Raw genomic sequence first — 12473 nt, forward strand, 5'->3', positions numbered from 1 at the left:
TTCAAATAATTACATAATATTTCTTCAGGGAGTGCAGTTGGTGACAGTGTGGGCTCCATGGTAGTTCTGATGGCGTAGCAGCAGGAGGCGGGGCTTAGCGAAGGGTCAATATTGCATATTGTATTCCAGGAAAATGGTGTGTGGTTAGATTCAATGGCATTTTTGAGGTTCCATTTCAAATGGGGCAAACACTTGCCATCATGGTCATTACTTTTAATAACCTATATGAACAACTTTAAAAATAGTAAAGCAGAGAAATGTTTTGGAAAATGGAAATGAACCGTTGTAAGATTGAACCAGGATTACATTGCACCTACATCGTTGAGACATTTAGGTTGTCATCACGTTTATAATAATACATTCACACGCACAATGGATGACACTTTAAAATGGCGATAGATGTCGCAATCATGTGCAAACATTGCGGCGACATATATGTGCTTACTGGACACTGTTGTTTTTCAATTGCTTTACAACCAACAGAACACACGGATAAGAGTGGGTTAAGGAGACCACGTGTCCTTTTATTTTGCTTCAGCTATCATGGACGTAAATGAGGTCAAGATTCATGACCATGACCTGGTGCCACACAAAGGCTTCAAGTTGATCAACGGGACTCATGATCCAGATGACGTGGACCAGATTTACAACTTGGAGACCAGAGACTCTGATGTGTTTGTCGTCACATACCCGAAATCAGGTGAGAGGAAAACCAAGATGGAAGAGCCCTTTTGTGCACACAGAACTTATTTATACTTCATTTTAGAATGCGTCTTGGGCGATTAGATCACCAGAAATTATTCAATATTTTATTTATTTCTTTAAATTGTTCACTTTTTTCAGTAACCATGTCATGTTGCAGCAAGTGCCTTTTAAAAATTCAAGGGTGCACGACCAAGTGCGCAACAACTTGCGGCCCCTTCACGCGTGATTCATCCAAGATGCCAATTTTTTATTGTTTTCCCAGGATGGTGAAGTCATGACCAGCCCTACTCTGCCTGTGATTGGCTAGTACTTGTTTCCTTCGCTGGTTGGGTTGGTTAGGTTTAGGCATGAAGACTGAGATTGGTTATGGTTAGGATAAGAATTTTAGGGTAAGTCAATCAGAAGCAGTGTAGGGTGGATCATGCCTTTGCCACAAGAGGGGGGTAAATTAGGCAAGAACACAACATCTCGAGTTGGTTCTTAAATCAAAGCCCATAGAGATATTTTATGTCAATATTGTGTGTTTTGCCTGGATCACACCAAGAAATAGATAGACCCGTCTGTATTGTTTTGATTTCTTCTTTTTTTAAAATTCGGCAGCCTAGGCAGGGGAAGTGCGTTGCTGCCTCCTGCCAACGCATTTGATCTTTGCAAAATGAAAAGGACGTGTATTCCAATGCCAGATGTGAACTTACGTACTTAGAGCCGTCCTCGTGATTGGATCACCCAGGACCAGGTGTAAACAGGGCGACAGAGGAGGAGGCTCCTCCATTAGATACACAGTGGTTGGTTCCCAGTGTCCTGCAGTGGAAGTGCACTTAAGGTCAGAGGGATTCTTGGAGCTCTCGGCACAGGAAGGAACAAGGCTGATTAGTATGTACACACGAATGTCCTGCTCCTTTGTGTGTTGCAAATTAATTTCAACTGAGCGCAGGGTATCAAATGATCATGTGTTTTGTGGAAAAGAGAAACCAGGACAAAGCTCCACACAGAGAACAGGAGAGGTGTGCGCTCACACACACGGTTGACCTAATTGCTGCCATTGGACACGCAGGGTGTGGGAGATGGAAATGAGGCCTGTCTGCTCTGTTTGACAGGGACCATCTGGATGCAGCAGATCCTGCTGCTCCTTGAGGCAAAGGGAGATCTGACAGCCATCAGCAAGCACTTGAATGGTGACCTCGTCCCCTGGATCGAGGTGTACGGCCAAAGACAGATGTTTATCACGGCCCCGTCGCCAAGGATGAGAGTCAGCCATCTGCCGTTCCAGTTCATGCCTTCTGCTCTGAGCCAGAAGGGCAAGGTCAGCTCTCTAGCCAGGTGTCTTTTCTTTTTACATACTCACTGAGAAGGTTTCTCTTTGATATGCACGCCAGGTTTCTCTATCAGGTGTGTACAAATCTGGTATTGTTGATTAACGTTACTCTTTTTAAAATAACACTCGCATTGTGACGGTACATGTTCAGAGAAACTCGTATTTTCTTCAGCCACTATAAAAACGAACAAAAAACAACATTTGCTTGCCAACACGAGTCATCATCCGAGAATGATCTGCCTCCACCTACAGAAAGTACGTCATCATGTTTACAAACAGAAACAGAAACCGGTCCAACAACCCAGTTGCCAGGAAAACATGTTGGCATTGTAAATTTCTGCAAACCACTGACGTGTTGACTGTCCACATTTTTGCAATTGTTTAGAGCAAGTGACAGCCAGGGTTTGCAGAGAAAATAATGTAGTATATCGAGCAACCGTTATTGAAAGGTAGGTGGTATGAAAGTAACGCGGTATAATATCGAGTACAATAAGCGAGGACGTCCAATGAGAGCTGGTGGAAGGGGTCGAACAAACACAGGACTTTCACAGAGGAGACCACTGTTCATGACCTAAAAGTCCAGTAAGGGTGGTTGCTATTTATCAACGCTGGTTACGGTTGTCATGTTATAACTTTAACACTGGTTAAAGCTCGTTAAGCAGAATTCATAGAAATCTCTCCAGCTGTTGTTGCATGTTCTGGACCAAAGTGTTGGATCATTCTTAAGGCTTGCGGCCAAGGTGACAACAAACAGAAACCCCAATCATTTCGTTCCAGCAGTTTTGTTGCCCTGTCTTCATCCTGCTTTGCACTGTTGATTGTAGCAGTTGGTCATGTGTCTTCCTGTTCTGTAGCTGTAGGACATGGCACACACCCAAATCGTCCCATGAACACTGATAGGCCAAGTTCAGGTCTCAGAAGAGTAGCTTTGGCCAGAGAGAGGTAGGGGTGGGGGGGGGGGGAATCAACCTGTAGCTTGGCTTGTCTCCATGACACGACTCAAAACAGACATTTCTCCGTTCTCCACTGAGATGGATGCAGAAATGTCTGTTTGAGTAACAGGAAGTGATGTTCAGGAAGTTCCTTGTGCCCAATGAACTCAGAGAGTGAGCATCTCAGTGTTATAATCCTGTGCCTCAAAGTCCACACAATTGCCTTCATCCGTAAGTCAGCTACTATTTACAGTTATTTTAACATGTTTACATTAATATTTATTTGGTGTGACTACAGTATTGTTGATGTTAGTTTACTCTCATCTAAATATGTACCTATCAGTGGTTAAAATACACGCGCCTTATTTGCTACCGTCGGTAGGCTAACAAACCCTCCAGTGTCGGTAGCTGCTGAGCTCCAATCCACCTGGGCATGCAATCAATTTGCCTCCTTTTTTACTGACAAAATTCAGAAAATTAGACAAGCAGTCAGTGCCTCCACACCAACCACAGGATATGTGTTGTCCCGATCTCTGAATAACATCCATTCAAATATCATGACACAATTTCATTCAATCGACCGTAGAAGCCTAGAAGACATTATACAACATCTGAAGTCATCCTCCTGCTGCTTGGATATTCTACCAACACACTTTTTCAAAAATATTTCAAACTGCATGACCACTGATCTCTTACATATTGTAAACACATCCCTTCTCTCAGGTGTCTTCCCACAAGCCCTAAAAACTACATTTATTAAACCACTCCTAATGAAGGTTAGTTTAGACTCCGCAACGATGAAAAATTATAGGCCAATATCAAACCTCCCAATAATTGAAAAAGCGGTTTTCCAACAGCTGACCAACTTCTTGGCCGTAAATAACTGCTTTGATGTTTTCGAGTCAGGCTTTCGACAGCACCACAGTACTGAAACTGCTCTTGTTAAGGTTTTCAACGACATCCACTTAAACATAGACAATGGCAGAAGTTCAGTCTTAGTGTCACTGGATCTCAGTGCTGCATTCGACACGGTCGACCATGCCATACTCCTAGGAAGACTAAACATCTGGGTGGGACTCTCTGGCACAGCACTTAACTGGTTTGAATCCTACTTGAAGGACCGAGAATACTTTGTGTCTGTGGCTGATTACACATCAGAGCTGACTAAAATGACATGTGGTGTTCCCCAAGGTTCAACACTGGGGCCTCTTCTGTTCAACATCTACATGCTTCCACTAGCTCAGATTATGGAAAGCAACAAAGTGTGTTATCATAATTATGCAGACGACACACAAATCTACATAACTATGTCACCAGGGGACTATAATCCCATACAAGGGCTGGGTAACTGCATTGAACAAACCCAACAACTGGATGTGCCAGAATTTTCTTCAATTAAACAAAGATAAAACAGAAGTAATTGTTTTTGGTACCAAGGATGAACAATTGAAAATCACCGCTCAGCTTCAGTCACTGATGTTAAAACCCACAAACCAAGCCAGAAATCTAGGTGTAGTTATGGATTCAGACCTCAACCTGAACAGCCATATCAAGACAATTACAAAATCAGCCTACTATCACCTGAAGAATATATCAAGGATTAGAGGATTTATGTCTCAACAGGATTTGGAAAAACTTGCCCACGCATTTATCTTCAGCAGACTGGACTACTGTAACGGTGTGTTTACAGGTCTCTGTAAAAAGTCCGTCAGAAAGCTGCAGCTAATTCAGAACGCTGCAGCTCGAGTCCTCACTAAGACCAGGAGGGTGGATCATATCACCCCAGTTCTGATGTCTTTGCACTGGCTTCCTGTCCAACAAAGAATTGACTTTAAAATCCTACTGTTGGTTTACAAACCACTGAATGGTTTAGGGCCAAAATACATCTCTGATCTGCTGCTACCTTATGAACCATCCCGACCCCTCAGGTCGTCTGGGACCGGTCTACTTTCTGTTCCCAGAGTCAGAACTAAACATGGAGAAGCAGCGTTCAGTTTTTCTGCTCCACATATCTGGCACAAAGTCCCAGAAAGCTGCAGGTCTGCTGAGACCCTCAGCTCCTTTAAATCAAGATTGAAGACTTTTCTGTTTGCTGCTGCCTTTAATTTAACCACATTCAATTAATATATTAATCAATTTCCTGCATTTCTGCATTTTACTACTGCATTTTATTTCTTACACTGTTCTTAATTGCTGTTAAATCTCCTTTTCTTTTGCCTTATGTTTTGATGCTTTTAATGGTTTTAAAAGGACTGCACAATATATCGCCATTTCCTCTGGGACAGAGTTCGTGCAAGGCGTACACTATAAAACGCAGATCTGCAGAGATCTTTTCCAGACGTGGTTTGTGTGCGAGTAATTGCAGAATTGCGGTAGTGTATGGTTGATTGCGTGCAGCGTAATGTCCCAGGGAGACATCAATTATTGTTTCAATGTATGTTTTAAATCTCCTTTACTTTTTACAACTGAATTTTATTTCTTACACTGTTTCTTTAATTGTTTTTAAATCTCCTTTTCTTTTGCCTTATGTTTTGATGCTTTTAATGGTTTTATGTGAAGCACTTTGAATTACCTTGTTGTTGAACAAATAAACTTGCCTTGTCTTGCCTTGCCTAAAGCATTGGTGCTTGTGTACATGTTATTTACTGTTGTATCTCATCCTCCACTACTTGCATTGAAATACTTTGAAGCACCTGTCCACTTTGGTTTATGATGGTAGTCTTATCTACTCATGTACTAGAGATAATATTTAGTACTTACAAACAAAGGCACTTACTTTTTGTATTTTCTTTTTCAGTTTTACAAAATTACATATTTTCCTCTATTAAATCTTGCCAAATGCAACAACCTGTCTGTTCCTTGGAGAATACGGTGCTGGAAAATACATTGTCAAGCTGGCTTTATAGCTGAAAAAGATGTTTCTTAAAACAACCTTTAGTGAGGGCAGCATAGTCGGTCTGTCCCCAATAAACAGGTTAGAGTTGTAAACCGTTGACACCCGTTGACTGTTCCTCTTTTAGGTGATCTACGTGGCAAGAAATCCCAAAGATGTCCTTGTGTCTTACTTCTACTTCCACAAGGTTGCAAACATGTTGGAAACTCCAACGGATTTCAACGACTTCTTTGAAAAATTCATGAGAGGCGATGGCAAGTTCTTCTTCTGTCACTCGCAAAATAGTGGTGCTTGTGTGACATTTTCTCAGCAGTGCAGCTCATGATGATTGTCTGCAGTGTGGTGGTAACAGTTATGCCTTATTCATTGCAGTGTTTGGTTCCAGCTGGTTTGAGCACATTAAGACGTGGTACTCGCACAAGGATGATATTAACATGCTGTTCATCACTTACGAAGAGATGATTCAAGTAGGAGCTGAAATCATTTCAATCTGAAACACACAAGGATCAGTCTGACTTACAAAAAAAAAAAAAAAAAAGATAATTTATGCTACGGCGCTTTATGTTCAGGACCTGCATTCAGCAGTGGAGAGGATCGCCTTGTTCCTGGGTAAAGAGCTGACCGATGAGGAGCTGGCCGATGTGGTGAAACACAGCACCTTCAACAACATGAAGAATATCCCACAGGCCAACTATGAGCAGGTGTCAAGTGAACTGCTCAGCCACCACCGGGGCAGATTCATGAGGAAAGGTCAGTTTACTGCTTCAGATGCGCACAGGAACTCTGTTGTGGCTCAACCGCTAATTGATAATGATCAAAACCAAGACAAATTCACCTGTCAACTCAAGTTGCAGATTTTTTTTAACGAAGAATAATTCATAACATCGTAAAAACAACAACTTTGAAACGTGACCATAGACAGGTGCAGGCCCTGTTTTTCCAAAATCATGTTCAGTATGTAGCAATGACGGATGAGCCAGTGACTAGCAGCTAACTGTGGTAACGGCACGAACGGTGCACACAACGGCAACGGTGCTGACGGAGCTAACAGTGCTTCTGTGATGCCGCCGTGTATCAGCTGCAACCGCCGTGTGAGCAGCGACGGTTGGCTAGCCAGAGCTCCCAAAGGGCTTTGAAGCAAATTTGCCATAGTGGCATTCTGCATCATGTAGTGCTATCTGTGGGGCCCAGGGAGGCGGGGTTAAAGGGGTGGGGGAGGCGGCTCTTCTGCGGCAGCTGTGCAGATTTTTTTGGCTTTGACTTTTTAGGAGGTCGGAGAGTGACTTCATTCTCTGCTCAGGTAGACATTACACCACTATATCGTTACATATCTAACAGTTGTTTGCGACTGTATTAATGGTCTGCATCTCGAATTTAGCACATGTAAGTCCAACATTTAGCTCTGTTTTGTTCTCCACCAACTCCCGAGTTCAGAGTTGCACCTTTCACATAAAAGCAGTATTTTGATCCATTGTTGTTAATATGTAAATATTGAACTGCTGCTGTATTCGTGATGTTTGAGGAAAACACATGTGCACACGGTGTCACCAGCCTGCCAGTGATGAGCTTTACTGGGACGGCATAATATGTAATACACTGACTAGCCGGACTAATGATACATGGCAGAGTGAGGATGGATGACTATAACCTTTGTTCTTCTCCTTTCATGTACTGTGAACAGGCACCATTGGTGACTGGAAGAGTCACTTCACTGTGGCCCAGAACGAGATGTTTGACAAGGTCTTCCACGGAGAGATGGCGGGCATTCCTCTGTTTTTTGTCTGGGGCATCAAGGACATTGCGTGATCAGTTGTTGGTCGCATGACAACACTAAGAAGAAGATAGTCACAGTTGCAGCTTCATGAACACAAAAAACATTATTCACGTCAGCATCTCTTTACCCTCGTCAGACCAGAGGCTCTGCTTTCCTGCAGTTTTCCAAAGCACACTATAGTGTTTCCTTCATTCCAGCCACCCATTGGTTTCCATTTATTTGAGTTTACTTTGAAAATCTATGCAAAGTTGCATTGAGTACAGAATATGTAGTCATTTTTACATAGTAGACTTCATTTACGACATCCATTAGAGATGTTGTGACCTCAAGCAGTGAGCCTTGTTGTCTTGTGCTCATATGAAAATATAACTATTCCCTGACTAGCTGGGTTTCTATTAAAAAAATATTCGTTTTGAAGTATTACAATAGAAAACGTGTATGGAAACAACAAAATTCAATGAAGTTTTCTCATTTGCGGAAAAAAAGTTTTACACTTGCTCGAGGTGTTTTTTGCCTCTGTCCGAAAAAGAGCTGATGCGCTAAATAGCTCTGACCTAGCAAACATTTAACTTGCATGACTGATCAGCTGTTTCCGCTGTTGGAAGTGGAAATAGATGGCATTAATTTGTCTCATGGCCAATATTAGCTGATGACTTGAAACAACAAATTCAAACAAATTGCCCAATTGAAACAAATTCCATATGACCTCTCTCGATTTTACAGCAATGCACAGAGTCGAGCCTATACCGCCAACTTCTCGACGAAACGACGGTTGGCGTAGCCAAATGTATTCGTCCCAAACCAATTGACAGAAAAACGCTAAATGCGCATTTCTCTTTTACGACATTTCAAAATACTGCCAAAATTTAGCTTCACAGGTGAAACACGCTACTGTTACTGTCAATCTGCACCGAGGATTTACAGCTTCTGGAGTCAGGTAATCCCTCACAGGGAGCATTCAGTTTGTCGCGGTTAAACTATTGTCGCTTGCCAATGCACTGCACACCCTGTAAATCAATCTTCGCTCACAACTCTAATAACTTTGACAATGCTAAAAGCGAGCTTTATTTTCACTGTATACATCCAGCAGTTTGAATGTATATGCATGTTTCGTTTTATACTGTGGTAAAAAGGAAGGCAAATTTGATTTGAAATACAACTTGTAAAAACACGAGTATGTTGTATGGACTTCTATAGCTGCTAAATATATAGTGTGACTATGATACTGATGGTCACATAAAAATAATGGTGAAAGCGTGTTGTGGACCACACTTACTGTTTGTGTCAAATGCCATAGAAATGTGAGCTAAACTGCAGAGGAGTGGCCCGAATCACGTTACATGGACTTGTCAGACTAAAGTCAGAGATCTGATGACTGACTAAATCAAAAAAGACCTGCGACTTCAATCCCAATGACAGGTGGTTTCACTTTATCTTTTTTGACTTGGAACGACTTGATTCAAAATTATATAACTAGAGAGGTGATCCAGTATGCAGCCTGCACTGGCTCTGTGCAGCTAAACTGCATTTTCAGTGTAACACTTCAAGTTGACTGTTTAACGTTTCCTCTGAACAGTCCCGCTGTGTGTTTAGTTCTATTAGCTGTTTGCTGTATTAGCCCCGGTAGCTGTTAGCTCTGTTAGCTAACACAATGCAGGACTCTGCTGCTCACTTGCGGCTAACGGCTAACTAACGCTCCTCCTACTGACATGAGAAGATGCTGCGTTGTAGTCAGCTCTCTGTTGAGTTTGTTGTTTGTGAAGCGATAGTTATGCATACAAAACCTACATGCCTGCAAATGTCAGTCGCGTGCAAATCAAAAGAGGTGTAATTTTAGCGGGAACAAGAAATCCAAATTGAAGCAGTTGTTGTTCGCTTGCGGTCCCTACCGGCCGGTTAAGAGCAGTCGGGAGTCTGCAGTCAATGACATTATAAAACATTCAATAAAATATGTTTTCAAAGAGTGTAAATCACTGCAACCACGAGGGGTCCTTGAGCATAGTCAGAAATGAGATATGCACGAGGTGCTCACACAACCACGCACAGCCGACCGCATACATGATCTCCTGGTGGCGATAACTAGTCTTCATTTTCCTTCCAACAGATACACAATCATCATTTGTTGTTTTTCACGTATCAGTGCATTTTTGTCTTCACATCTGATGGCAATAATCTGAGGTGCTTGTCTGTGTGTCTGCTGCTCTGTTATTAGCCAATTGATTTATAGTATCTATGTTACACCAACAATTTAGAATGTTATAAAAGTTTATATGAAAGAAATGCTGTTAATACAGATTGCAAAATGCTTTCATTATTTTTGTAAATACTGTTGCCATGATCTATCTATCTCTCTCTCTCTCTCTCTATATATATATATATACACACATATACAAATGCAGTATTTGGGCTTTATCCTCTGTTCTGAAAACGTATGCAGATTAGCACACATTTGATAAGATATCCAATAATATAATGGGTCATTTTCATATGTAAAACGTTTTATGAAATCTTGTAGTTTATTGACCTGGGGTATCTCCTAATTATTTAGAAAACAATAGGACCATCTGTATTTGTAGTCACATGTATTCATCAGTTAAGTAGATATAATTTCCAAAGTATTGTACTTACAACTGCACTAATTAATGTTTTCAGTTACAATGAATCAGTTATTTGTATTACTGTTTTTAAGTACTTGCAATTCAATATTTTTGACGTTTTGCTTCGTCTACTCCCCCACATTTCAGAAGCAAATACTGCATTTGTTTGACTCCACCTTCTTCATATGACAGCTTTAGTTACTAATTACTTTGCAGAGCCACATGGTCAATATATACACTTCCAACATATGATGTACATTTGAAAATATAATTCAACTACAGTAGAAGCTTTGACTCCCCCTGATCCAGCTACAACATGAAAAAACTCTCCATAAAGAGTTGATATTATATATTTTGCTGTTATTTGAAGGTAGATTCTGCCAATCTGGAAACGAAATGTTGATAATTGAAATAAATACAACAATTGCTGATTGCACCTTTATTAAATAAGAGTGAATGCAGTAATCTTACTTGCAATAGAGTATTATGCTACTTTCATGCCAGGAAAACATCTGAATACTTCTTCTACTCCCTGGCCATACGTGATATTATACTGCCCCCTTCTGGCCAAGTAGCAGGCCTGTCACCGGGACGTCCTGCATGTCAAACAGCACCAGAGCCAAGTCACACATTTATTCGGTCAATTTAATTGTTCAGGCATAGAAATTAACAATCGATGGTGTGTGTGTGTGTGTGTGTGTTGCATTCACGAGGATTCCCTCTCCAACTGTTGTTAAGAGTCTTTCAAAACTAAATTTGTCCGGTCAGATGATGGTATCCCAGAGAGGAGCAGGTGTGGTTCCCGTCAGTCCTCTGTCCTACTCCAGCTTTAGTCCTCATCACTCCCCATTGCTAAAGGGTTAAAGTCCGGGTCGTCGTCGTCCAAGTCCAAGTCCTCAATGTCCTGGAAGAGTGACTCATCCACTTCCACGTTGTTCCCAGCTGCGGAGGAAGAAACATAGACTTTGTGTAAGAAGTGGACGCAGTCGCTGTGACGTCAGCCATTGGTTTGTGGACTGCTATTTTGAAGCCTCGAGTTCGTCATTTTGGCTATCGCCATCTTGGTTTTTGGCCGTCGCCATCGCGGGTGCACGTGAGCATAAAGCTAGTGCTAAAAACAAACCAATCTCCAATAGACCAACTCTGAACTAAAGACTACAGCTTTTCTAGACATGGTTTGCAATGTTCAATGGCTTATGTTTCACACTGACTCCGTTCTGGACAGGTATATTTATTGCCTCTTTATATATGCATTCCAAGATGATTGATCCTAACCCCCTTGACTGCATTGTCATCAGAAAGTTACGCCACCTATCTCACAGGGTGGAGGTGACGTCCCGTCTTAAACTTGAACGGCTTAAATGCACCGCCTGAGGCTCCACCAAGAAATATCTGAACCCTTTTTTTCATATTTGTGTTTTTATATATTTACATACCTCGCAACAATCTGTTTTTGGAGTATTAAATACTATTGTGATTGAATAATGTATGTGAAAATCAACAAAAAAAATGATATATATATATTTGAACAATAACAAATATGTTTGTACTAGAAGAAGATCACACCTGAATCCACTCTAAAACATGTCTTTAAAATCAGTGCATTATGACTAAAGATATCATCCGACGAACAAACAACCCAGACAACGATGACATTTCACTTATGGAATTAAAGTTAATGTTGCTGTGCAATAAAATAGTGTTTTGTAAAGTGGAGTAAACCACTTGTTTTCAGCCCCAGTAACAACATGATGTGATACCTTAAAAAGAGCGTCAGTTCAAACACTCACCTTCTTCAAGGAACTGAATGTCAGACATGTCCAGGTTGTGGTCCGTCTCAAACAGCTGTTTACCTGGTGAGGAAAAGATTACGTTCTCTTTAGCTCATATATTTGGAATCAGCTGAGAGCCTTGAAGTAAAAGCATCAAGAGTTTACCGGTGAGTTTGAGCTTCCCTCCCTGCTCTTCCTCTTTCTGTATTTTACTCCTCAGCTCAAACATCTCCAGCTCAAACTTGGCTTTCCACGTCAGGAAGTTTTCAATGGTTACCACGGTGCCCTGGAACAACACCTGACAAAACACACACGCATCATTACACACGACGCCATCATTGACTTGGGTATTTTTCCAACCTGGATCCTATTGTTTATTTTTTTCTCTATCCAAGTGACCAAAGGGGACAACGTTTTTTGAAATTGGTCCAGTATTGAGGGAGAACGCTGCAGACGGCAGCTACTGAACAGGCTGCAATGGAATC

General features: G+C 41.4%; 2 protein-coding genes across 2 annotated transcripts in view; one reads left to right on the forward strand and one right to left on the reverse strand.

Annotated features, from left to right (window-relative positions):
* Window positions 1–543: 543 nt before the first annotated feature.
* LOC306782122 (amine sulfotransferase-like) lies at window positions 544–8646 on the forward strand (the record flags this gene model as incomplete). Its single annotated transcript, XM_079275316.1, has 6 exons — window positions 544–700; window positions 1803–2008; window positions 5973–6099; window positions 6218–6312; window positions 6415–6595; window positions 7527–8646. The coding sequence occupies 6 exons, from the start codon at window positions 544–546 to the stop codon at window positions 7649–7651; spliced, it is 891 nt and encodes a 296-aa protein (XP_079131442.1). The 3' UTR covers window positions 7652–8646.
* Window positions 8647–10652: 2006 nt separating this feature from the next.
* Window positions 10653–12473, reverse strand: part of rwdd1 (RWD domain containing 1) — a 5629-nt gene continuing 3808 nt past the window's right edge. Inside the window, exons 5-7 of the mRNA XM_079275145.1 lie at window positions 12154–12286; window positions 12007–12069; window positions 10653–11158 (exon numbers count right to left, since the gene is read on the reverse strand). Coding sequence (XP_079131271.1) covers window positions 11046–11158; window positions 12007–12069; window positions 12154–12286 — 309 coding nt within the window. The 3' untranslated portion in view covers window positions 10653–11045. The remainder of the gene's footprint in view (window positions 11159–12006; window positions 12070–12153; window positions 12287–12473) is intronic.

Source organism: Melanostigma gelatinosum (genome assembly GCF_949748355.1).
Source record: "Melanostigma gelatinosum genome assembly, chromosome: 9".
NCBI classification, from domain to species: Eukaryota; Metazoa; Chordata; class Actinopteri; order Perciformes; family Zoarcidae; genus Melanostigma; species Melanostigma gelatinosum.